The sequence below is a fragment of the Aulonocara sp. 'chitande type north' Nkhata Bay genome, linkage group LG13 (genome assembly GCF_057382095.1).
Source record: "Aulonocara sp. 'chitande type north' Nkhata Bay isolate Kocher_YH1m ecotype deep benthic linkage group LG13, A_spYH_male_GT1.1, whole genome shotgun sequence".
In the NCBI taxonomy this organism is placed as follows: domain Eukaryota; kingdom Metazoa; phylum Chordata; class Actinopteri; order Cichliformes; family Cichlidae; genus Aulonocara; species Aulonocara sp. 'chitande type north' Nkhata Bay.
The window spans coordinates 27,496,305-27,522,954 of NC_141356.1; the positions used below are offsets into that span (position 1 = coordinate 27,496,305).

At 42.6% G+C, this 26,650-nt stretch overlaps 2 protein-coding genes across 2 annotated transcripts; one reads left to right on the top strand and one right to left on the bottom strand.

Moving 5' to 3' along the window:
- Positions 1-644: 644 nt before the first annotated feature.
- Positions 645-3,936, top strand: npm3 (nucleophosmin/nucleoplasmin, 3). The gene is made up of 5 exons (XM_086259590.1): positions 645-818; positions 1,024-1,109; positions 1,221-1,340; positions 1,414-1,507; positions 3,147-3,936. The coding sequence occupies exons 1-5, from the start codon at positions 746-748 to the stop codon at positions 3,254-3,256; spliced, it is 483 nt and encodes a 160-aa protein (XP_086115716.1). The 5' UTR covers positions 645-745; the 3' UTR covers positions 3,257-3,936.
- Positions 3,937-13,978: 10,042 nt separating this feature from the next.
- On the bottom strand, positions 13,979-26,644 carry LOC147316251 (E3 ubiquitin-protein ligase TRIM8-like). Its single transcript, XM_086259591.1, has 7 exons — positions 26,278-26,644; positions 25,156-25,744; positions 20,122-20,217; positions 19,551-19,784; positions 19,286-19,317; positions 15,371-15,486; positions 13,979-15,264 (listed from the first exon to the last, which is right to left on the bottom strand). Exons 2-7 carry the CDS (start codon positions 25,723-25,725, stop codon positions 14,624-14,626), a joined length of 1,689 nt encoding a protein of 562 aa, XP_086115717.1. The 5' UTR covers positions 25,726-25,744; positions 26,278-26,644; the 3' UTR covers positions 13,979-14,623.
- Between the last annotated feature and the right edge of the window lie 6 nt (positions 26,645-26,650).

A 26,650-nucleotide genomic window follows, 5' to 3' on the forward strand; every position in this document is an offset into this window, starting at 1 on the left:
AAAGATTCAGGCTCCTGGTGGTAATGGTGTGACGGGTGTTTTCTCTGCACACTTTGGGCCCCTTAGTACCAACTGAGCATCATTTAAACACCAGTCTGAGTATTGTTGCTGACCATGTCCATCCTTTTATGACCACAGTATGTCCATTTTTGATGTCTGCTTCCAACAGGATAACACTCAATGTCACAAAGCTCAAATCATCTCAAACTGGTATCTTGAACATGACACTGAGTTCACTGCACTTAAATGGCCTCCACAGTCACCAGATTTCAACAACAGAGCACCTCTGGGATGTGACGGAACATGAGATTCCCATCATGGATGTGCAGCAACTGTGTGGTGCTGTAATGTCAATATGGACAAAAGTCTCTGAGGAAGGTTTCCCCCTGGGTGAATCTATGTCACGAAGACAGCTCTGAAGGGACTAAGTTTAAGCAGATATTATTAGCATTAGCAGATAGTATTGTTCACCTGTAATATTCTATATTTCACTGTATTTTACATTAAGTTCAATAGTTTTTAAGTTTATTAGCCACCGCTGTGAATCAGCTCAGGTAAATGAGAAGTTCATCACGTGTTTTACTCAGGCAGCGGCAGCGCCTGATTTCTGTAAAAGGAGGCACGGGCGCGCACTGATGACGTATCAGGCACGCGTGTAGGCTGCGACGTGCTTGTTATTTATCGTGGAGAGCTCATTAGACAGGAAAGCGCCAGCAGAATACTTAACTTTTACCGCTTCTGCAAAATGTCTTTCCACGACGATGAATCCTCGGACGTCGGACCGAGCGGTCAATCCAGGCTGGAGAGCTTCCTGTTCAGTAAGGGCCTGTTAAAACAGTCTGTCAGAGATGTTCTGTAGGCGCACACGTGGGTTTCTGCTGTGATGTTCCTACAGAAATTTCTTCCTCCTTGTTTTACTGGGGATTTTGTTTTGGGTTGTTTTGTTTTTTGTTTTTTTTTGTTTTTGGGGGGGGTTTAATAAAATCCGTTGTCATTTAATTGCCGGTCTTACTGTTATTCCAGGTTGCGAGCTGTCCTCCAAAGTACCTTTCTACACTTTCCAAGGAGATGAGGAGGAGGACCTGGAGCACTTCCTTGAACTCAGAACAGTATGTACAGTTTTGTTACCATCATTGGGATTTACCAGCGGCACGAACACACCAGTCAGTCACACTTTAGTCTGTCCGCAACAGTGATGTTCGGTGTTGTGATTGCTGCAGGTTTGCTTGGGTAACGGTGCCAAGGAGGAGAGCAATGTGGTGGAGGTGACAGCCATGAACCACCAAGGAAAGACGATCTCGGTGCCCGTTGCCAACCTTCACATCAAGTGTCTCCCCATGGTGTGTAAACTGAGGCTGATGTGCCACACAGCTGAAGTTTGATCTGTCTTAACTTTGATGCTTTCTGTCACAGGTGAGTCTGGGAGAGTTTGAGCTGAAAGCCCCAGTCACCATCCGACTCAAGGCCGGCACAGGGCCAGTTTCTGTCAGTGGGCTACACCTTATTGGTAATACTCTACTTTCTTTGTGCTTTAACACTTTAACACTGCCAGTACTGACATTCTAAGAAGCTCACTGACAATATCTCATCTGTTTTCAGCCCCTTCATTGTATTTATATCAAAATGATAGTAATCAGTGAATAATAGGAACTGATCCAGTGCAGGTACTCTGCTTTTCAAACTGAGTTGGCTGACCCAAATAAACATGCAGCAGGAATTTTGTATTTTTATTTGTAGCTGATTATAAAAAAATTGCTCTGCTTGACATTTAAGGAAGTTAATTAGAGTAATGCTTGGCTGTAGTTGATTGGTTGACTTATTGGTCTATATTAGGGATGGGCAACAGTTTTTCGCAGTGTGACGTAATAAATAAAGCAAAGAGCCAGACATTCAAACCTCTGAGTTCCAATATGTCACCCCTAACCCTGAATTACTCTAAACTGCATGAATTTTGGTAGGTATAACATGTAAGAATAATGTCCTTGTTTCAAAAATCAAGAGCTTTCTTCTAGAAAGTTTGGATAAAACAATCTGCTGAAATCCTGTGTCAGCTTTTAATTTTCTATATTTTAAGTGAAGGCGTTGTAATTAATAACTGGGGGGAAATGATTTGCACACAAGTGAAAGCAGTGCCGAACAACATCTATAAATATGGATCCTCATTCTTATTTATTTGCTGGGAGGCAGGGCTTGTTTAGTTTGCCTAAAACTCTTCCCCCCACGAAGATGTTTAACAATTCCTCCGTAACTTTAACAAAGAGTTTTGACCTCTCAGCATGTATCGCTATCGTCATTTGAAGACTGTAACAGTAGTTTCCCTTTTTTTTTTTTTTTTTTTTTTTTTTTTTTTTTTGTGTGTGTAGCTACATAATCAGAGACGACCCTCACTAACTTCTGATGCAAACCCATTCATTTTGTTTTATAAGCAGCTCCAGCTTATTCATCGTACTTTTAAAAGAACGTTTACTCAAATTAAGTCCCCCTACCCCGAGACGTTCCCCCTCTCATACAAGAGCCTTCTTCAGTTCTACAAGCTGATTGGGAATCCCAGGTATTTAACCTCCACTGGGGTTATCACCTTGGAGGCGGTCCTGACACTTCTACGTGAACCTGAAAATCAAGCTTAGTTGACTTCGGCTTAAGTGCTTAACACCTATGATATTTTGAAAAAGATCTTTTGTACCTCACAGCCTTTGAAAAACGACAGTCTAAAGCGGCGGCTTTGGGATCCAAACGCATTTAATTTTCAATACAGATGAATGCTATGAACGTCCTGTATAGTGAAACACCTGGAGTAACCTTGGTGCTCCCTCACCCTGCTAGACAAAAGGTTAAATATGTCTCTGGGCAATAAAACTTTGTAAAAGAAATCTGCAACTTACACCTTACAATTTTATTTCTTCTGCTGTTTCAAGTTAGTGTGTGCGTGAGGGTCAACTGTGAGGGCACATTCAGTAAAGCGACCTTTCTGGCCCTTAAAGAGTTCACCATTTTCTATGTTTTTTTTTATTTTTATTCTTTTGTTCTTTTAATATGAAACAAAATAACAGAACATTTAAGGGCCAAGTCTCGCACACGCAGTCGAGATGGTGGTACCAGGATTCGGTGTAACACGGTGAGCTGACATTTTCTCCTGATCTTCTCAGCCACACAGGTCGAAGACTCCAATTTGTCTGAGGAAGAAGAGGAGGAGGAGGAAGAAGAAGAGGAAGAGCTGCCTGCTATCAAACCAGCAAAGAAGAAGCAGAAGCAATAGGTGGAGGGTTCACCGATGGTTTTGTTTTGTTTTTCTGAAATGGCTCACTCTCTGATGCATTTTAAGAAATAACACTTTTTTTGTACCAGACGGACACATTTTACAAAGTTCCCACTTCTTCCACACCAGCCGCGAGAACGCTGTGTGTGGTGGCAGCTAATGGTGCAGTCGGAGGAATCACGACTGGCTCTGATGTTCTCGCCTCTCCTCTGTTTCTCACTGCGAGCATTGCAGCAGTGTAACTCGCTTGTAGAAGAACTGTTTTGTTTTGTTCTTTTTTTGTTTTTTTTTTGCTACCCACAGTTTTATACTGTATATAATTCAGTCACCACTGAAGGTAGTGGAAGAGGTGTCTTTTTACCACCAGCGGATCCCGGTATTGTTTAAAAAGGCCGATCTGGTAAAAAAATAAATAAATAAAAACGTTGTCGTCCACTTATCAGACGGGAAAGAAAATGCGTTCCAGCTCAAACCGAGTGGTGCAGACGGATGATGATGTGCGCACGTCTTGATTCGTAGGAGTGTCATCCTGCCAGTTGTAATATCAGAATACTGTTTTTCTACGTGATGTTTCAATCCTAAATGTGAAGATTTGTACTTAAAGTCAGAACAAGAAAGCAATTTTGTCCAAATAAATGAGAAATCCCAGCACAATAAATAAAATCCACAGTTTGTCTGTTTGTGGTTTGCTTTCTGTTAGCTCGCAAAATTTGTACAATTTAGGCCAGCGCTGCTTTTTTTTTTTTTGTTGTTCTCCAAAAGTTGATTCTGTTCATCTGGACGTAGCGTTTTCAGTGGGAGAAACCGAAAAGAAGCAGTCGGCTGAGACTGAAGAAGTCACTTGGATGAGTGACAAAACATTTCTCCCACTGAAAACGCTACGTCCAGATTAACAGAATCAACTTTTGGAGCTTTACTTACCTGGATGATTGAGAATGCATCAAGATGTTTGTTTGTTTTTTCTCAAGTGTCTTTGTTAAAGCTCCTGAAACTACAGCCATCTGAAATATTCTTATTTAGCTCAGAGCTGAACCTCTGCTCAAAGTCTTGTCTAGCACATCCTAAAGATTCTCAGTGTGGTCAGCATCTGTGGTCCAGTCTGTGTCTCATGGTTACCGATCCTACTACTACTGCTGCCCGTCACCGCTGCCAAAGGTAGGTCTCCAGAGATTTCTGTCCTGGGCCATTCTTTCCAGCTGTAGCCCATCTTTTTTGCCGGCCCTCGAGGCCTGGAGTTCAACACCTGTGGCGTAAAGCATACCCTACCCAGCACCATCTTCTCTTCCTGATTTCCTACTGAGAGTTGACAGGTTCCTTTCCATAGTTTGGTGTTACTGATTGGGTCTGGCCAGCGAACGTGGAGAAACCTGAGACGGCTGTTGAGGAATGTCTGGATTTCTCTTTTTGAGGTTTTATTTGTCTTCCAGGTTTCAGCCCCGTAGAGCAGTACTGACTTTATAGCTGGAGTTGAACAGTTGGATCTTGGTAGTTAGGTTCAGCTCTCTCCAGGGGACTTCCACTAAGGATGATTGTGATGTAAAAGGCTGGATCAGCTTCCTGATCCAGCCTTTTACAATTTAAGCCTGATAAATCTCAACATTGTCATCTTGGAATATGCCCAATGCTGTCAGGAAAGAAAGAAAAAAGGTCAATCCCAAATATTCAGGCAGCGGAAGCTAGACCTCAAGTCTAATGGGAGGCTCTTATCTGCACTCTCCAGTAAAAAGAAACATGTTGGCATTTATTTTGCCGGACAGTGCATATTCAGTTCCAAAGTATATCTCTTTAACTGTAATAAAAGATTTTCAAAATGATCAGATCCAAAACTCAATTTGGCAGAAAGGAAGTAAAAGCAACAAACAAGCAGCAGAGAGATACAAAATAGAACCACAAGCAAAAAGACGGGTCCATAAAAATTCGTCCAACTGCAGTTAACTAGCCTGCGCAACAGTACTCGCCAGGTTGTCCATAAACCACCAACAATAGAGAGATCGGGGTGTTTGAAGGGTGAGAATGAAAATAGTGAGGACAGTAAAAGTTTTATGAAGGCAGATACAGTCAGCTTGCATCCTGAATTAGCTTCATATTATCTGCAAGAGTACTTTTGTGTAAAGGCACGATCTTTGCAGGGTAGCTGGAGCGAACTGTTGAACCTGCAGGTCAGAGCCACCTCACTCAACCTCACTGATGTCCATTGTGCTTAGAATGTATCTGAATATACAGCCTTTGAGAGCTTCCTCATCACACATAATGCACTTTTGAATGTGTTTCTTAAAATGCTTCACTGTATAAGAGTTTATCTGAATGATAACGGCCGTTTGTCAGTAAACCATTCAAAGTCCATTCAAAAGTTGTCAGTCAGCGTGCATAAAGATAAGACAAGAGGAAAAGGACATCATTGGTGAACCCGACTCAACTGTCAGCTGGACGTGCTTTGTTCACTTTATCAAGCCGAGCAGCACCTCTGAGGATGAAATATGAGTGCAAAAACCTGCACTCCCAATTTGGCCACTTGTATGTCTGTAGTTTTTTTTTTTATGTATTAAATACTCACAGACTTACTGGTTAAAATATCCAACTGAAACCACTTACAGCCTGGTATTTGCCACTGGATATTACTTCGTTCCTATGATTTGTAATACCATGTGCCACATCATCAACACACCTATCTAGTTTTTCTAACTAGATGGGTGTGGTTCTTAAGAGCTTTAAACAGAAAAGGTACCTGGACTTAAGTATGTTTCACCTCTCATAAAAGAGGCGTCTTCAGTTCTAAGAATAAAAGGTGGAGAGTCCCAGGTAGCAGGTTTACCAGAGAAGCTCATGAGAATTTTCTCCAAGAATGACCCACCAATGCCCTTCAAATCCAGCCATATCTTTAGAAATAAACACTATATCCCGAGAAAAAAACTCCCAAATACAAGCTAAATAAGACTGTATGCTGTGCAGTGCAGTGAGGAGTACTTGGATTGCTACACAGGAGAGACCAGACAGCCACCCCACAAACACATGGCTCATCATAGAAGCTCAGCTGTACACCTGCGCTTAAAGCATAAAGGTCATCCATGTCCTCCTTTACTGTGAACGACCATCATTGAACAGTGGTGGTGTTTCAAGACACCAACTGTCAGCCGCCTACAACGCAGTCTTTGAGAACCCTTCCCACGCACTTCAAACCCGATTCAGACTTAGCCTCAGGTGACCTCAAAGGTCACATTATATAGTAGGGCAAGGTTCACAGTGGTTTCACACTTAACCCCAGTGATGGTAATCACCAACGCCTTTTTCCACACCTTGATTCATGTGATGACACACATGATCAACAGCAGGTCAACAACCACCTCCAAAGGGGACAACCCCCACTAAGGGTTAAATACCTGAGACTCTCCACCTTTTGTTTTTAGAATTGAAGAAGCCTCTTGGATGAGAGGTGAAATGTCTTCACACACTTAAAGAAGTCCGTTTGCCTTCTTTTTTCAAGCCTTTAAGACTACCATGAACTGGAGAACCTACACAGCCATGCATACCGAGTGGTTACTTGCAAAATACATAAACTGCTGTCCAAAGTTTTGCCAACTTATTTTTTTTTATAGTGAGTTGGAAATTGTAAAATCCTTTTAAACACAGACATCTATACTGATCATCTCTTCACAGTGATGGGCAGCAGTCCCACAGAAGAAAAGCTGAGGGAGCGATTGCTTACAAGCAGCACTGCCAGATGTCCGAAAAAGCCTAACACCACCACAAGCTATGCTGCCACTACGGTGACTTGAGAAATGGGCACCTGACCCCTTGACGGCAGCTTTCTGCTACCTGCAGACCGGTAAAGCCATCTTTTTCTCTAGTCCGTGAGGGGAAAAAACAACACATGCACTAACCCCACATGACGTTACATTACCTGCTCTGGATTTTGGATGAGTGTATGTGTCACACCTTTTGGGAAGATTCACCAGATTCCACACCACTACAGTTTAAAAACCTCGGTGATGCGTCACACAGCAAATCAGCGTGTAACAGTCTTCCAACTAGTTAATGTCACCTTCACTCGGAGCAGGTGGTGCTGCTTCTTATTTTCTGACTCATAAACCACATCCAACTGGTCGGTGCTGAGTGGGAGTTTTGTGAACCTTTGCAGCACTTTTATTGCTTATCAGGGTTTTATGGTCCAGCATCTGCGTGGGGCATTAAACGCTCACTTTCAAGTAGAGGTTACAGCTGTGTCCAGAGCAGCGCTTGGGTCTGTGACAATATACTGACTAACACAGGGAGGCCAAATCTACTGCTGAAACCCTCCTTACCGTCACAGACATTTGAGGGACAGTGGAAGTATATCATCATTTTTTTTCACTGAAACACTTTCACAAGGGATCACCACACCCGTGTTGCCACACCAAGTAGCTCTGCATGTTTAGTTTGACAGATTTCTTTTTTATGCCAGATGCTCTTCCTGATGTAAATCCAGAGGATTTTCTGTCTCCTCCCAGGTAAATGTGTAAGCCACATGGTTGATTTGTGATTTTATTCATTGTTAGTCACCAGTGAGTGGAAAGTACCATGAAGTACAATGGAGAAAGCATCCAGCTTGATCTTTGCCAAAGCTTAGCTCACCATAGAAATGACTGATACTGAGTCACTAATTTCTTTCATTAGCTCATTGAAAGCTAACGAAACAGAAAGCTGCTGGTGGATGATGCTGGGCCTCACGGGTGGGGAAAAGAGGCACTGATACGTGTTGGGACTGAGCAGGTTAAATATGTAATTTGACTAAGTTTAATGAAAAGGATTTTTATAGGGCAAATTTAAAAAGAAAAAAGGACAAAAATGTTATTGTGATGACATTTACTTCGCTAAAATTTAACATTAATTCTTTTGGCATTATTAGCTTTTTTCTGCATATGAAGATGGGCATGCAAAACGCATCTGAGAACCAATGGCATATGAAGAGATCACACAACATAGCATCAGTCTTCACTGCCAGAACAGGACTCTTTAAAATATGACTATATCCTGCAAACGTGCAGTTTGGATCGTAGCTCTAGACCCTGCTGAACTTGGAGGTCCTGGACAAACCATGTCTGACATGCATCGACCGGCGAGGTCAAAGTTCAGCTGTGCTGGTAATGAAGGAAGTGTCATTTGTCAGCCCACAGCTGTTCACCATTTCTCTGACCCGATCCTGCATGAACTGGACGATTATTAACCCTACGAAGGCTCATTCATCTAGGATGATAACCCAGGCCAAATCTGAACCATATGCTATCAGAAAATGTTAATTATTTTTTGGGGTCGTGAATCAGGACACAAAGCAACAGGCCAAGGAGGGCTAAACAGTTTGGCTTGTTTTCCAAAACCACTGTAGTGAGAACTATGTAAACATGGCATTAATGACTAACATCTGTAGCCTAATCCTATCTAAAATATATTCTCCTGTAAAACAAACACTAATAATGAATAAATATTTAAATCAGAAACTGTATCAAGTTCCTTATATTTATGAGTTTTCCTGTTTTTTCTGTATTATATATAATATATTTATCATATGTTGTGTTATATATGCATAGATCATAGCTTAAAACATAAAACATAGCTAAAGTATATTTCACTGTCAAATAAAAATGGATATATAGTAAGATTCTCTGGGGGGAAGTGCCTTGTTGATGTCAGAGGTGAGAGGAGAATGGCCAGACTGGTTTGAGTTGATAGGAAGGCAACTGTAATTCAAATAACCACTTGTTACAATCATGCTGTGCAGATGAACATCAGTGAAGCAGCAGCAGAAGACCACACTGGGTGCTTCTCCTGTTAGCCAGGAACAAGATTCAAGGTTTCAGCTGCAATATTCACAGGATAGGTTCAGAATCTGGTATAAACAACAGGAAAGCACAGATCCATCCTGCCTTCAGTGGTTAAGGCTCATGGTGTAATGGTGTGATGGATGTCTTCTGGGCACACAACTGAGCTTAATTTAAACACCACAGCCGACCTGAGCATTACTGCTGCCAGTGCATCCACCCTTTTATGACCACACTGTATCGATCTTCTGATGGCTGCTTCCAGTTAGGTAATACACCATGTGACAAAGCTTAAATCATCTCAAGTGGCTTCTTGAACATGACAGTGAGTTCACTAAAATTGCCTCCACTGTAACCAGATCTCCATCCAATAAGCACCTTTCATATGTGTTGTCTATTAAAAGGGGAGCAAGACGTCACTAGCGAGGTATAGCTAACGAAGTAGTAGGTAACTGCATGTCTTCCTGAGAAACCAGCATGTACGGTAAAGTGCAACTGATGCTTGTTTGGTAAATACTTGGCTGAAACTCAAATTGAAAGTGAAATCCACAAAGCTCACATTTAATGCTGCCATTTGCAACAATGATGTTCAAGTTTGACTTTAAAAAGGTTTTCATTCAAGTAAAATTTCAGTACAGTTCTTATTTTGATCATTTCCAAACCAACCTTTAACCCCCCCGCAATGGTTCACTCCAAGAGTACAAGAGTAAAGACACTTTAATAGTTTGCACCTCTGACACTTGAGTGTGTCACTAGTGTAGCACAAAGTTCCTATGGCAACGACTGACATCACTTTGTACTGTCTCTAATTAATCCAGCTTGTCTCCGTGAAAGATCTCTGACACGTTCAAAAGCACTGATCTCACATGTCTTCATATATACACAGCCAAAAACACAAATATACACACATATATGCACATCCACTGATTCTGCTTACCTGCATTTATACATCTTCCTTTGCTTATTTTCACTGCTTCACTCTAACATGCATTGCATGAATGTTGCCTGTTTCCCTGCAGCTCAAATTTGACAGAGGGCTGGTTTATGTTAGAATGATTTCCCCGAGCAAAAATAGACCTGCAGATCAATAAACATTGGCTGCAGATCAATAAACATTGGCTACAGATTTTTGTCTTTGATGTTTGTGCACTTGTGTGTGTGTGTGTGTATGCACTGCTATCCTGGATTAGAGTTTTGGCACAGATTTCAAAGGTCTTATCAGATGAAGGTTAGAATTCTGCTTGGTTGATGAATGGCTGCTCCGTATGCATTCAGCTGGGCATGTTCATGTTCCTGACAGTGTTAATGGAAGGACTGTTAAAGCTTTGTGTGACAAATGCATTTCTGCCATACTGTAAGTTAGTACATAATGCATCCATGTCAGCCACCTCTAATATCCACCGCTGAACTGGAACAGGCAGGGCGGTTACACAAGCTGGAAGCTGCGCAAATGCATTTCTGACTATGTCAATAATACTAATCAAAGGTCTGAGTAACAGAGGAAGTCAAACCGTACCCAGCTGAAAAAATTCACTAGATCTGTTCAGCTGTTGCACACTCCATTGTGTTCACTGTGAACATAACGTAAAATCATTTTAGAACATTTTCTCCTTTACGAACGTCATTGCACCCTTTGTGTGGGAATCCAAATTGTGGTCAGGTGCATCCTGTTTACTTTAACTGTCCTTGAGCTCTGCTGGAGTCCACCTGTGGCAAACTGGCAAACTGATTAGCCATAGTTTAGAAAGGCACACACCTGTGTATATAAAGCTTCTACAATTCACACTGCACAGCAAGACAATAGCAGCCATTATGACTGGAAACTGCATTGAGGTGCTGGTTCTAAATCCATTTATAAAAGTTTGAGTGGTTATTAGGAGAAACACCCAAGTAACGGAATGACCAGGGCTCTTCTTAGAGTCAGCCAGACTAAGTAGGATGTCTGAGTAAATATTTAATTGGTCTGGTATGTGACCAAGAATTCAGCATTTATTGCAAGAAGACTTCAGATGTTTTCTGTAGAGATCGGAGAACCTGCAGGAAGTTTGACCGCCACCAGACGCGAGCAGTTCTGAGTAAAAGACACATAACAGTCTGCTTCATGTGTTTCAAATCACATGTAAAGGATGTCTGAAAATAAAAACTCAGCAAACATGTAGAATCGTGTTTGTGGGACACAGGCACTGCTGTTGGATGGTCTTCTTTGCAGCTGGGGTCAGAAAGCCCGACAGGAAGGATGAGGAAAAGGATTCTGGCTAAATGCATGTAGGTCTTGCAAGATACCATCGCCAGAGTGCATCGGCTTTGGGAGAGTGGGAGTCGCCTTTCATGACAACAGTCACCCAGTGTTCAAAAGGTCATCCATCCCCCCATCTATTCTCTGTACTGCTCCCAATCGATGATGAGGAATAGCCCCAAACATATAATAAAATGCTGGGAATACAAGGAAGTCTTAAGCCAAGGGGAGGAAGGTCAGCCATTCTGGGGATGACTGAACTGCTGTGCTATTTCCTTTTCTCGGGACAGTTATACTGGTGTTTCTGGATTACAGTGGGAGTATCTGTGAAGCTCAGCAAAGACTCTCTCTGGTCCTGGGTGGGTCAGAAACCACACACACACACAAACACTAAGTTATGTATGCACATTCATGGAAGAGTACCTCCTTCTAATAAATGAATGATCAACAGATATATGTTTACTGACATGGATTTATTGTCATCACAATCCTCTTGCTCTTACCAGACAAACTGGGGAGGTTGTAGATTTCTTTGACTCGTCATCACAGAGGTCACTTCGGCATCCCTTAAGCTGACATCTGTATTACACCCAAAAGAAAAGTGGTTTCGAAACAAGTCTCAGACTGTAACTAGTGGAGCAGAATTAAACCGTTTAAAACATCTTTGGCAAGATCTGAACTTGTCAGTTTGTACACGTTTGTTATCCACTTTGACAGAGCTGTCACAGAGAATAAAATAAACTATCTTAAGCCAGGTGTGCAAAGATTGTAGCCTAGAAGCTCCAATTATTGCCAAAGGACAAGTAAAAAGTATAAAGAACTGAACACTACTTATATGAATGATTTTTAGTCAGTAATACATTCACTAACCACTCTGAAACGTGTGGTTTAGTGTGGCTTGACACAGAAAAGGGTGCCTGAATACTTTCCAAATCACTGTCTCACTTTCAGCTCGGGCTGTGATGCAAATATTGCAGTTATTACTGGCATTAGAGGTTGCAAACATTTGTCAGAGTATCAAGATCATATCATAGGTAAACAGACCCTGAAGATCAGAATTAGTAATAAATGTCAGGGGAGAAAAAGAGAGAAACAGTTCCTACCTTGACTCCAATATCTCTAGTCACTGGCAAAAGCATACAAACAACAGCTGCACAGTTTCCTGCACACTGAGCACACGTACTGCAGGCTCATGTCCTGCTGCAGGCACGGGCGTGTTGTTCTCATACATATACAGCCCCGACACACCTGCCACAACAGAGCACAGCTGTCAGCGCATCAGCCTTTACCCTATACGTGACCTCGCGGAGCTCTCACACAAGCCTAATTATGCACATATACGATGCAACGCACTAACCGCCTGATTGTGTGGCGACACCTGAGCACACATTCACTTATAAAACAGGATTCAACTCGTCTGCACAGAGCCCGCACACAAGGCAACGCAAACCAAGAACAAGCATACCATAGAGGCTTTTCGTCCAGCCCTGTGTTTGTGCCTGTAGTTAGGACAGGGCAACACAATGCACGAGAGAACGATTCAACAAAATTTCCAATTCTTTTATGAGACCTAACAAAAAAAGAAAAACAGCACATGCAAACCCCGCTCTATAGAATGGATCGTTGATTTAATAGGGCTCTATAAATAAAAATGATCATATGGATAAAATGCTCCTTTGGAACATCTGCTGTATGTTTTATTAATAACACACACACACACAGAGCGAGAAGGGACAGTGAACAAGGGGAATGCTAATTGGCTTACACACAAACACACACATACGCACATTGTCAGATTGCCACACTGTAACTAAACCTCAGCTCCTCTCACTCCTCTCCCTCGTGCATTTGCTGCTAAAGGGAGGCCGAGTTATCATGGAAGTGAAACAGATTTCAAAGAAGACAAAAAAACAACAACTAAAAAAACTAAAAGCAGACTGGACCATATAGGAGGGAGCAAGGTTTTATAACCTATAAATAAGTGATGTGCCTTACCATTGCTACTCCCCCCTCGACCCTGACTTTGCTGCCCCCACCATCCCAAGCTCGCTCCTGCTATCTCGCTAAATGGGGGAGGGGAACAATGAAAGGAGTATGAGTGACAGATAAGTAGATCCTCATTAAAACTCTGCGCTTATATCATCCTCCGCTCTAACCCTCCTCTCCTCCTCTGCATCGAGCTCTGGAAAATGAAAGAGGAAGGGAGAGAGGAGAGGGAAGGTGCTGCTCATTGGTTATTCCTGTTCTCTGACCTAACTTGACAACCAGCTCCAATAACAAGACAAAGAGGGATGACACAGAGATTTTTGCCAGAGACCAGGATGCTGACAAGGAAGTGAACTGTCCTAAATTGGCAGATAATGGGCCTGCTGTGGGCCGCTCTGTAACCTCCTCCGCCTTTCAGTCTTTTTTTCCCTCTCTCTGTTTTACAAGCTTTGCTGGTCAGCAGCAGGGTCGGATGTACCACTGTAACACCTTCTCTTTATTTTTTGTTTTCATGTGTAACTCAGTGAGTCACCCTGGAAAAGCTCTTTACCCAAACAAATCGCACAATTTGCTTCTTAGGACAAATAGACCTCAAACTATAATCAGACACGGCGTTTAAAATAACCAGCGCGTCACCTGATTTAAAGTACACACTAGCATACCCAGCGGATTACTTTTGAAAACCAGTGCTCAAAATACAATGAAAGGTCATGTAATATGCTTTTTTATTTATTCAAAAGATTTTGGTTTATTCATAATCTTCTATAAAAAAAAAAAACTAATGGAAAAACCTGAATCTGGAAAAAAACAAAACATTTGCAGTCCAGTGTTTTTTTGTTGTTGTTTTTTTCTAAAGCCACATGGACTTTGGAGTGCATGGAGAGGCTCCCTGCATGCTTTCAGCTGCAAACAGGAATTAATCAAGAGTTAGGAAATTGCAAGTACAATACAAGTGTGTTAACAGTCTCTTTAGGCACTGGAGTCTCTGGAGTCCCATGCCAGGACCCCTGAAGAATATGTCATTTCTTAAGTTTGAATGGATTTAAGACTACATTATTCACATTAGCACTTCCAGTCGAACTGAAACAGACAATAAATAATGCTTTCAAATTAGATCATTAGTACTGTCACTGTGATTCGGGGAGTAAACAGAGCTACACAAGTTAACAGGGCATGTTCTCCCCAAATGGTTTCAAATAAATGTCAAGAGTGATTGTCATAAAGGTGTGTGGAGATATAATCTGGGGTTGCGTCTCTGAATCAAAATGGAAAGGAGAAAAAAAAAAGCAAACATGGAACTTCTTGATGCCAAACGTGATCTAATAAAACAGAACGGATGCTGATTTGGGTTTATTATTTGGTCCCGTAATGCTTGGTTGAAGACTGGCCGTACAGCCCATAGAATTCAGCATGTCTGGCTGTCTGCGATGTTTCCATCAGTCCCCTCATGGGAAAATGCTGCAGTGGCTGACTTGCAGGTAGAGGGGCATGTGGGGCAAACTCCTGAGAGGTCACAGAGGGGAAGGTGTCCGACGCTGGGTACGGAGGCCGGGCGCAAGCAGCAGGGGCCCTGGAGCAGCAAGTACACATCAGTACTTTCCTCCCTTCGTACACGGCTTGTTGTGAGGCACCAACACTTGAGAAGTGGGAGGATGGGAATATGGTTCCTGAGTGGTGGCTAGAGCTGGACCCTAGACCCACCATGTGATGGGCTGAAGTATCTAGGAGCCGACTATGACCAGGGCCAGTGTGAGGATTCTGTGAGAGGACTTCAGAGGCATATACAGATGATGCCCGGTGACCTTGGTTGGCCAGGAAGGGTTTTTTGCTGCTGTAGAGCAAAGGTGGAGGATTCTGGGAGTTTTCTGGGTTAGCCTCCAGGAACGCCATGCTGTATTTCCTCTTCTGTATTCCTGAACTAGTCCCCAACTGGGAGCTAGCAGAGCTGCTGTGAGACTGCACAATCTCCAGAAGAGGCGACTCATTGAACGGTTCTGAGAATGACAAGTAGAGGTAGGACAGAGAGATGAGTGCTAATTCTAATGATAATACATCTCTGAAAAACTCATCTATAGTTATTTTTCTGTAATTTAATCCTACCCTCCAGCATTTTTCGCAAGTTCTTCTCTTTTGTTGACAGGTCGGACAGCAAATGATGAGAGTGGAGCTGGCCCACTCTGACTGGAGGGATAATGCTATTCAGATGTGAGTTTGACCTGTAAAAAGAAACACAACAGTAAAATCATTAGTATCGAATTGTTAGAGACACTCTGCACTTTGAGATTTAAAAAATATAAATATTCTTTTTTAAAGTTGGCTGTGATTAAATTTGGACAAGATGATAGTGCTGCGAAGTTATCAACACTACCTTAGCTAGCTTGGTTATTTCCATTGGTAGCTCACTGCATGATTAAATAGGATGCAAAGTTTGACTGTAATCATTGCACCAGTTTAATCATTATTAAAACTGATACAGCTACAAAATTGGCTAAACAGACAAACCTGTTTTTACAACAGACTGTAAAAGTTCTGGTGCCAAAGGTTGGGCATTTTAAAACCCAGTTTGAAGTGGCCATTGTAAGAACTTTTTGGAAATATCCCCTTGTTGAGTCTGAAAACCAGTGACTTTCAAGTCTAAATGCTCCATCAGTTCCCAAAAGCAAACAAGCACCGACTCACCCCTAACGATAACATGTTGAAATGCTTAAGTTAAAAATAGTCCAACTTCTTTCAACAATAAAATGACTAGTGTGACTTTTCTCCCAGTAATAAGGTCTAGCAGAGTTAGAAGCTAATCTGCCTCAACACAAGATTTGCGAATCGACATGTTGAGCACAGACCTTAGAAAGTTTGTCAACTTCACCTGACTAACCACTGGTGATGTGAAGTCAAGATAAAACAATTTTCTACTTTGAGGGGAGGTCACTACCAATTACTGCACAGAATGGTGGTTATTGACATGTGAGAGCTCAGTAAATACATCGGTCGGTTAGCTATGCAACCGGAACCTGGCATGTCTGCTAGCAATCAACCATCAGCTTTAAGTGCTAATCACTTCCTGTGTAGATGCAGCTTTAGATGTGAACTAGCTGACACCTACAAATGAGATAACATGTTTTTACTGAAGTACGAAAAAAAAAGTACAGCCATGCTATACCTCTTGACATAATACAAACTGCAAACTTAATAACGGATGTTTGAATGTTTAGTCGTAACCACTTGTAGCAGATGGCTGCCCCTCCCTTAGCCTGGTTCTGCCTAAAGTTTCTTCCTGTTAAAAGGAAGTTTTTCCTTCTTACTGTTGCAAAGTGCTTACTAATAGGGGGTTCCTTCATTGTTGAATACTTTCTTGAGACAACTGTTGTTGTGATTTACATAAATAAACCTATACATGAATAAACCATCAATTGACCTGCTACCTGTAGCTAGCCATGAGGTAGCTAGCTACAGCGCTATGGTTAGGCTAATATTAGCATATTAGGAAGATGAGGCCTAAATTGTTGTGAATAAGAGTATATACTGAAAGTCCCCGACAGCTAAAGATAAATGTCACCATATGGCAGAAAGAAGACTATCGGGAAAAACTTTGCAGCCAAGTGAACGTCTGAGGTGAACCCATCCACCTCAGACTGGACTAGGGTTGCCAACCGTCCCTTAAAAAACGGAATCGTCCCGTATTTAGAAACAAAAGTACACGTCCCGTATTGAGCTAATAAGGGACGCACTTTGTCCCGTAATACAGTGAGAATCAAAAGTAGTCTATAAATGTTTATGGATTTAACACTTTGTTTGAAAACATAATTCCCAGCCCCTCTCCTGCTTTGTGACCAATGAGCTGACAGCACACTTATGACAATTCGAGTATGACAATTCAGATTACCGCTCATCTCATTGGTCGAGGAAAGGTCGCTTGCGGAGAAAATACCGGAAGACAACAGATGACCACAACAAGAAGCATGGCCAACAGGGAAACAAACGCTGACACTGCGGTGCAAGTCTCGGATGACAGTACACCTAAAGCTGGGCAGACACTGTGCGATTTTTTTCAGTCACGTTATTCAGCTCCTGCTCAAACTGCACGATTGACTCGCAGAGGTTAGAAGTTCGTATGTCACGATGTACTCTCACACTATACCGCCCGATGCTCTGATGCGACCTGAGTGCTCACACTGTGCCTCCATAACATGAAGGTTATAACAGAAAATCTGTCGCTCGCTCTCTCTGTCTTTCACTCACACAGACACACCACCACCATCAACTTTGCTAAATTGCTAATGAAAAACACTGATCAGGCAGCTGTGATTGAGCAGCAGTGTAAATCCAACTATTTTCACGGTTGTTGTGGTCGTGATAATTTTGTGATGCCACATCGAAAAGGCTCGGATGAGCTTTTCAAAGTTCTACAAGTTGTGCCTCCATCGCTTGTGTCCAGATCACACGCTGCACAGCCGTGCTGCGCCGTCTTTTTCACCAACGTTTACGTTTGCGCGCGAGCAGTGTGAGCGCCTGTGGTGACACCCTCACGAGCGATTGATGATCGGGAGCTGGTCGTGAGGTGTTAATCACTTCTCGTTACCCCACGTATACTACACGACGCACGATGAAGGCCAAAATCGGTCCGATCACTCAAAAATCGGCTCAAAATGGGCCTAAAACCGCACAGTGTGAGCCCAGCGTTAGAGCAGCAATGTTTGTTCCCCTCAGAGAAAGGGAAGAATGGGAAAAGGAAAACACCTGGCTGGAAAACGTTAATATGGGCATGTGCAGTGAATATCAGCGCTATGTGGCCAGAAGTGTGATAATATAATTTATTTTGTGTAATAAACAACTGCAAGGATAGATGATTACAACAAATTGATGACTAATACATAAAAGTAATACATAGATGAATAATGATGATGAGTTATGATGCGTAATCATGGGAACAAGCGGGTTTACAAACAGGAGCAGCTGATTAGCATTAGAAAAGCTGAAATAATACCTCAACTGAAGCCAATTGTACTAAATGCACTAAATGTGCACTGTTACAAGAATATTTTTCTTTCTATTGTTTTCTATTATTTTAAGTTAAGCAGGACAGAGTGCTTTTAAAGAAAGATTTACTTTTATTCTCAAAAGTTAAGCATGACAGGCTTCTGTTTAAGAAAGAGACCTGTTTTACTGTGTTAATGTTGTCATTTTGAGCTAAAAATAAATGGCTAAATGATCATTTGTTTCACATGTGTTCATATCACAAAGAATACACATCTACTTAAATCAAATTCAAGTCAAAGGGTTAAAAAAAATAATTTCACACACAAAAAAAGAGCTAGAAAATTCACCACACTGGGAAGGGTGAAGACAACTGGGTTGCCCGGCCCTGGCCACGAGGTGTCCCTTATTTATTTTTCAGGGAGTTGGCAACCCTAGACTGGACATCCACACCAAAATCATGCTGTCCAGGGGACTGTAGATCCATTGGCTGTAGTGTGCAGGGTCAAAGTTTAACTTGCTAAAAACACTATGCATAGTGCTAAAAAAAAGTTGTTGAGGCCAGGAGTGACAAATGAATAGTTAAAATCACTGCAGCATGTTAGAAAACTGTGAGGCTCACCCAGTCCCACCATTAAACAAGCAAATAACATGTGGCAAGGAGACAACCCCTCCTGCTTATGATCAGGTTTTTGAAATAATTCATCACAGAGTATTTTCCATTTATACATCATAGGGGAAACACATGGGTTTATCTGTTCTACTGCTGTTTTCTCTGACCTTTGCTTATATTTCGCTTGCTTGACCTCTGTTGGAGTTGTTGTTGTTTTTTGCCTGCTTTTATTACCAGTACACCCGCTAAAGCTACATTTAGCTAATTCCACTGAAAACAACGCAACAGTTGAATGTTGTACAAGGACATATTTGATAGTTTGGCTGTTTTTCTCACAATGAATAAAGATGATGATCAGTGCACTAAAAAGCTTGCATGAAAACATCACTGAGTTAGTCCAAAGAAATGAATATCTTAGAATAACTTCTTACCTGTCCATGAGGAGCTGATAAGGTTTTGTATTCTGAAATGAAAAAAACAAAAGTTTCACGGGTCATTCCCACACACCTTCAAATGTCTCACTAACAGTTATTATAAGATGCATCAGGGTTTACTGCGCATGCTTTCATATCACAACATCATTTTATATCCCTCAAAAGTATCACTGTCTGATGCAGATGCAAGAACTGTGAAAAGGGGTCATAGAGATAAAGGTTCATGTTCGATAAATAGAAACAATTTGCAGATTTGTTGTACCTTCATGAAATTCAAACTGCCTGCTTTTTGGAAGAATGTTTGCACTGAGCTCAGGAGTTTTTCTGCTTCGTGGCGCCTCTCGTTGAGCTGCAGCACCTGCTGGGAGTTCTTCCTCACGTACGAGTTGTAGGTGCTCTCCAGCATCTGCATGGTTTCAGCCTGGTTTGCTTCTAGCAGCGCATGCATCCGCTGATACTGGGCTCTTGCACGCTCTTTCAGTTCAGACACTGCATCCTGTGGTCACAGGATACACAAGTATGCACGTTTACACGCAGAAATGCATTTTTAAATGACTAAAAGTACTGATGTTAACAAACAGATACTACAATTTTTATTAACAGACACACAATTTTATGGAATCTATGCTGTTCTTGTTCAATATGAAAGTGGGAAAGTCGTTTGTTAAATCCATTTTCACTTTGCTGCACCTGCCAGTCATAGTTAAAGTTACATTTACCTTTGATTTCCCAAGAGTGAGAAACGGTAGAGTAATTTCATTACAGCAGACAAAATTATAGCACAAACCCCCATGCTGATAACATTCACATAACATTCGGAATTGAAAATGCACCTTCATCAGTGTCTTGTCTGACTCCAGCTTGTTGAGGTGCTCATCGATGTTCTGAACACGACCTTCCAGTCTGTCTTGCTGCCTCATTAGCATGGCCTGTGGAGGAATGACAGATAGGATGGATTAGATAGGCGAACCACAACAAGATGCCCTGAAAATTAAAAACAAAGATACCCATACATTTAGAAACTCTGAAAAACTTGGGCCTCGGCTGTGACCGCAGCATACCTAGCTGCTTTTCACGAGGCATCGAGACAACTTTCTCCACAGTCAGCTGCCAGCGACATGAACATGCATTTAGGCATTCGGAGAGCAAAGGCAAACATGGCTGCACAAATCATTCTCTGACTGCTCCAAAGTTTGACGCTGACCCTGCTGTGTCAAATGAGCTCCATTGTTGGGACAAGCTTACTTCCTCTGTGGGTACACAAGAGCCAAGAGCCAGTTAAAAAAAATCCACTGAACATAATCCTTCCCCATTTACTGCAGAGGCTGGGAATCAATCTGCTGTCACAGACTGACAACTAACTAGAAACAGGGGAGGGCAGGTAGACTTTTTAATGAACTGTTTCTGCATTGGAAAGGCCGCGTACCCAAATAAGAGAAAACCTGCTGTCATGGCAACAAAGTCTTGTGTATGTAGTCATATGTGAAATCTCATGTGTATGTAGGGAGCGGGGGTGCCTCACTACCCCCCCCCCTGCACTTTCTCATTTTGCCACATGCATTGCTCCCATTGTTTGCATTGGCCTGTGTGTCAGTGACAGATTGTCATGTCTGTGTGCACAGTGCCGAGGTCTCCTCCCTCCCTCCCAATGAGCATGCACCCGAGAAAGGGGACGAGAGGAAAGGCGATGCTTGCACATGCCAAGAACGGATAGAAAGAGAGTGAGAAAGACATACAAAAAGAGAGCGAAACCAAAAGAAAAAGGAGAAAAAAAAGTTTCGCCCAAAAGAGAGAGAGATAGGGAGAATGAGGACATTCCTGTGGTCTCGAGTGAGTGAGTCTCAGGGTAGTCACATTGTGGTATCACAGCAACAGACCTCTTCAGCTGCTTGCAACACTCACGTTGTGCTGTCTAATGGACATCCACAGGCTGGCCACTATAGTTTACCACAGTGAACACTTTCAACAGTGTATATAGTTTCAACAAAATAACAAAGAAAGACTCTAAATGGCATAAAATAGTAGCCAAATGTACCATAATAACTCACTTATGCTTGTTATCAGAACAGTTCTTTTGAGTGAAGAAGACTACTGATTTGTCCACCTAGGAAACAGCAGGAATACGTTTATCTCCCCTAACACTCAAAGGAAGCAGAGTGGATTATATGACATGTATTTTGGGCAGCTGAGAGTAAATGCACTGACATGGGAAAGACCCAAAAGTGGTATTTCTACTGCTTCAGCATATTTTAAGGCTGGCCACAAAAACTGACAAAATTTCTATCCAGGCACTCATTTTGGGACAGCGTAGTAGTCTGGTGGTTAGCACTATTGCCTCAAACCAAGAGGGTTCTGGATTTGAACCTGGGGCAGGGCCCTTGTGTGTGGAGTTTACATGCTCTTCCTGTGCTTGTGCAGCTTTTCTCTGGGAGCTTTAGCTCTGCACCCGAAGTTAACGCCGCCTATACTGGCCCAGGACACTCTTCCAAAACATGCTAACTCTCGAGACTTCATTCTTGGTTAAATAAAGGTTTAAAAATATTACTAGCCACCAATTTTGCTCTGTTTTTAGTGTACTCCAACCCCTATTTGTCTTCTAACTGCTTGTTACTGTTAGCTAGTCTCTACATTTGTAAACTTTAATGTGACTGAGATACTCTGCTATTTGATGCTGAGCAGGCAGTGGACAGCTGGTTTCTCAAAGCTATCTACAGCTGTCTCCTACAGCTGGAAAAGTAGTGGATGGGAGTGACCCAAATAAGTAAAACCGGATCAATTAACTGAAAGATGCTCAAAAGCTCAGCTGAACTGAGGGAACTGCCACTGACACTTGAGCTTCGGAGTCATTTCTATCAGCGACATCTCTAACATTACACAGTTTCTGATCCACGGTAGCTATAAAACTATCGATGAGGGAAGCTTTAAGTGCTGAGAAGGAAAAACACTGCATTTCGTTCGTGAATTAACTGCTGCATCACCCTGCAGTGCTGACTATGTTTTTAAAAAATTGGTCCCACAAGTGAAATCAAGAATACATTTTTATGAGTACAGCTTAATGGGCTGTTATACTGACACCTATAGAGTGTGTATGCATGTGTATGTGGAGAAATAAAGTGAACTGTTGAAGTAAGCCCTATATCATACAGCCATGCGGGTGAATGTAATTAACAGCTGCACTTGCAGAGGTTTTCATATCATTCATGGAAAGAACAACAATAAGTTCAGCAAGGGCTGCAGCAAGCCCTGTACCACACACCTCGAAGACTATTCTTCTTAATTCTCCCAATTAAAGTTGAGGCACATTTCTATTAAGGACTTTACAGTTTAAGCATTATTAATGCCTCGTGTTGGTTCATGTTCCAAATGACTTGTCAGAGTCATTATCTAAAGCTTTTGGTGGTTTCACCATAACATATCAAGTTCTGCTTTGTGCACCAACAATGAGATCACATATAGAAACCACGAGCACACTGTGATGTGTTCAGTTAGTGGATTTTACATGTTCACTAATGAAATGTTGTTTTGAGTGTTTTTCTCAGATGCAGCTAGCACTGAGCGCGAACACTTCTCGTGTAATTGGCAGGGCTTTACGTTGAAAATCAGCAGCGTAGTCTTTAATCCTGTTTCGCACAGTTGTAACACATCCTACACCTGTACTCCATCTCAACACCACATCTTGCTTACACAAGAGGCAGTTTAGTTAAACACTCCTCTTCAAACAACCTGATAGTAACCGTAACAGCTGACACTACCCTGCAAACTGGTGGACTTGTGTCAGTTGGCTGCCTGTGTTTCTTCTTTCCTTCACTTTTTCATGTCCTGCCTCCTCAGTGCCTTTGAACTTAAGACGGTGCACTGGTATTATTCATCACTTTGGTAACACGGCACACACGAGCTCAGTGTGAATGCTGCATTGACAAAACAGGAAAGAGCACTTTGTTGGGTTATTAGTATCGTAAATGGTGCGTGAGCTGCTTTATGTGAGCTGGCTTCACATTATAGCAGCAGCTTTTCTGTGTCTTGATGCTTCTGCTCAGCAACTCTGTCTTCCTCTTTTTGTCGTGTTTCCTCCAATTCCTTTTTTTTGTCTTGTGTGTTTGAAATAGCACAGAGGGGCTGGGGCAGTGTAGCAGCATGAAAGCCTACCTTTATCAAGCTTAAGCCCGCCAATGATCACTTTCCCCACTGTCCTATTTAGGCATCCAGACACCCACAGGTTGCCAGGAAGCTCATGTTTAAATGAGGAGCCTCAGGCTCAATGAACAGAGAGCCTCTTTCACAATCAACTGACAACTATTCCCTACTTCTGATGTCAGTGGCCTGCCCTCAGTATTCTGGGTATCTGACTCACTCCAGCCCAGATACACGAAGCTTCAAACAGCAGAGCTTCCATGAGCGACGGTTTCCTGCTGAGGTGCCTGAGAAAGCCAAGGTGAGGTTGTGTGGGAGGGCTCCTCCTCCGCTTGTCCCAGGGAGAACATTACTATTATATTACGCTTCTTTTCTCATCTCGAAATTACCAGCATGTCTGCAAAAGGTTAATGTAAAAGTCTCCTTTGAGAGCCAAAGATAACTAAAAGATACAAACATTGCTACGTCGGTTTTGTGTCTTTGTTTATCCCAAAAGCAACAAGAGTGCTGCCCGGGGAATTTAAGACCAAAATAGACCACAGCTCTGCGAAGGAGAACGACCTCTCAGCAAATAATGACGAGAAGACACTGTGGTCTCGTATTACTTTAACAAATGACCCAGCACACAAGGAGCACAACAGTTTTTGCTATTAACACTTTTTTTTCTCAATAAATCACTGTGTATTATATGCCTGAAGGTCCAGGGATGGACAGTGTGACTCCACAGTGCAATATGCTCTGTGAAAATACAGTTGTGAAAGAACAGAAAGATGGCTGGGTGTGTGCATATGAGTGTGCACAGAGAGCAGCTGTGGAAAGGGCTGAACAGACATCTTTTGTCCCAATAATAGCTCTGAACCAGGGTCAACTGATTTAGAACTTACCCTGGAAAGAAATATGTGTAACTTTCCCCAAGTGGAATAATGCCTTCACTAAATAGTATCAAAAAGACGACGAGAGGGCAAACTGTAAAACAAATCTGCTTCTGATTGCTTCCATAGATAGGGAGGAGAAGGGAAGGAATGTGTTTAAGGTGTGGGTGGCTGTTTTTACACCTTGCTACTTGCGTTAGTCTTGAGAAAAGCAAAGAAACAGAAATAAAGTGAGGAAAACCCCACATGGCGGTGGCAGCCATGGCATGCTGGCCCTCGTTTCTTTACGCATCCTGAGGTCAAGGCTGCCAAGACACGCTCATTATTTAATTGTTGCCAATTCGTAACCAGATTAGGATCTATTTTGCTCTTACTCTCAATTCATTTCCACCTCTTCCTCCCTGCTAAATGTCCCTAAAATAGCATTCCAACCCTGGAACCCTGAAACTGATCAGCTAACATAAACAAACTACACGCGTTTCCGCCCCTCACCGCACATAGGTCATCGTTTCCGGTGGATGCAGATTGCATCACAGCACTTATCCGAAGGGCACAGCGCTGCTAATGGGAAGGCGTGGCGGTAAAGAGTGGGTGGTATGATCAAGGTTAAAAGCAGCGTGTGTGTGTGTGTGTGTGTGTGAAGTATGCCTATATATGTGTGTTTGTGTGCTATCCATGTACCCAGAGGGGTGGCTTTCACCTGTCCAGTCCTTTTACATCAGATTAAAGAGGAGGGAAAGAGAGAAGGCCTTTATAGACTAGCGAACTGAAAGAATTACCCATGAATTGTGTGCACCAAATGAAATCTTTTCATTGCCCTGTAGGAGAGTGTGTGTGTATGTGTGTGTGTGTGCGCATTTGTACCTGCATTTGTATGCGTTGCGTATCAACATCGCAGACTGTGTGTCTTTGGTTAGTGCAGTGAGAGATGCAGCAGAACGGACACAGAGCCACCTGCTCTTCCTCACAGTGGAGCAGCCTGTACTCCTCGTGACTGGGACAGGTCCAAGCGCTCAGCTCCTCAGCATCGACTAACAGGTGTCCCGGCGCCGCACACGGCTGCTGTAGGTGCGTCTGGATATGAGTTTGGCAGCAGGGCTCCTTACAACGCAGACAGACTTTCCGCACGGGCAGCGGGGGCCCTCGTCTGCAGAGGACACAGTGCAGCACAGGGGGGGCTTTCTCAGTGTTCAAAGCATTGAAGCGCTTCACTATGTTGGCGAGCTTGAAGTTCTTCTCCAGTGTGGGCTTCTGGTCGTAGTCATGGTTGCACTCTGGACAGCGGACCGCGGCGGTGTCTTTGGCCCAAGCCTCAGAGATGCAACCCTTGCAGAAGTTGTGCTTGCACGGCAGCTGGATGGGCTCGTCGAAAACATTCAGGCAAATGGGACACAGAAGTTCCTCTTCGAAGCAGTTTTTCCAGCTTGCATCCATGACCTCGGCTGAATCCAAACTGATGAAAAACAAAACAAAGGAAAGGCTTAAGAACTGGTTTAAATGAACCACTGCTTTTTAAAAAAATGAGCCTATTACAGTTTAATTTTTACTGCACTTATATTCAACTAAAATGGCACAGATTGGAAACAGGCCAAACCAACACACAGGGCACTGAGTTACAGGCTTATTAGGAGTGCATTACAGTGGCACAGCAATTAACAAATGAAGCTTAAAGTAAGTAGTAACAACCTGCTTTTCAGAGCAAAAGAGTGCCATTACACTGAAACCCAACACCAAATATATATAAATATATATAAATTACATTTCTTCATATTTCAGCGTAATGTTTGGCTTCGCTGGGGAACAGGACGACACAAGCTGTGGCGTTTTGAGAGCGAGTGGGAACTTGACACTGAACAACAAATGTGACTCTTGTCAAATAAACTGTTACACTGACATTTTATTACGCGAAGGCACTCCTCGGCTTTTCTTACAGCAACCCACAGAAACATAACAGATGTATTCTTAAAAGAAAAGGCGTAACGTTACCAACTATTTCTCTTCCATGTCGTCGGCAGACTCCGGTGCACCTATAATACCGTGGAGCTTGTCATCCAGTCCGCGGTGAGATCCTCGCTCCTCTTGCTTCAGATTACAGCCTTCTGTCGGTCGCAGCGCTCAAAGCCGGGATTTTATAAGAGTCCCCCTCTGGTTTTCTCGTCTGGTTTCGCTTTCCCGTCAACTCTTCTGAGTAATATTTTATGGTAAGTACAGGCAGGATAGTCACTCGTCGGAAGAGAGTGCAGTGCTTCCACACCGACCGACTGCCGACCTCCAATAACGTGACCCGTCACGGAGTTGATACACAGGCGGGGAGGAGCCGGTAGGAGGAAGGCGAATGAACGGCCACAGCAAACTCTAC

What these genes read in the sequence shown, in the direction of transcription:
- npm3 (XM_086259590.1), top strand. Translation starts at nt 746, where the DNA reads ATGTCTTTCCACGACGATGAATCCTCGGACGTCGGACCGAGCGGTCAA. An exon ending in ACTTCCTTGAACTCAGAACA is followed by an intron (nt 1,110 to 1,220) that starts GTATGTACAGTT and finishes TGATTGCTGCAG; the next exon opens with GTTTGCTTGGGTAACGGTGC. An exon ending in CAGTGGGCTACACCTTATTG is followed by an intron (nt 1,508 to 3,146) that starts GTAATACTCTAC and finishes TGATCTTCTCAG; the next exon opens with CCACACAGGTCGAAGACTCC.
- LOC147316251 (XM_086259591.1), bottom strand. Translation starts at nt 25,725, where the DNA reads ATGGATGCAAGCTGGAAAAACTGCTTCGAAGAGGAACTTCTGTGTCCC. An exon ending in CAGACAAGACACTGATGAAG is followed by an intron (nt 19,785 to 20,121) that starts GTGCATTTTCAA and finishes CTGTGACCACAG; the next exon opens with GATGCAGTGTCTGAACTGAA. An exon ending in CTTGCGAAAAATGCTGGAGG is followed by an intron (nt 15,265 to 15,370) that starts GTAGGATTAAAT and finishes TGTCATTCTCAG; the next exon opens with AACCGTTCAATGAGTCGCCT.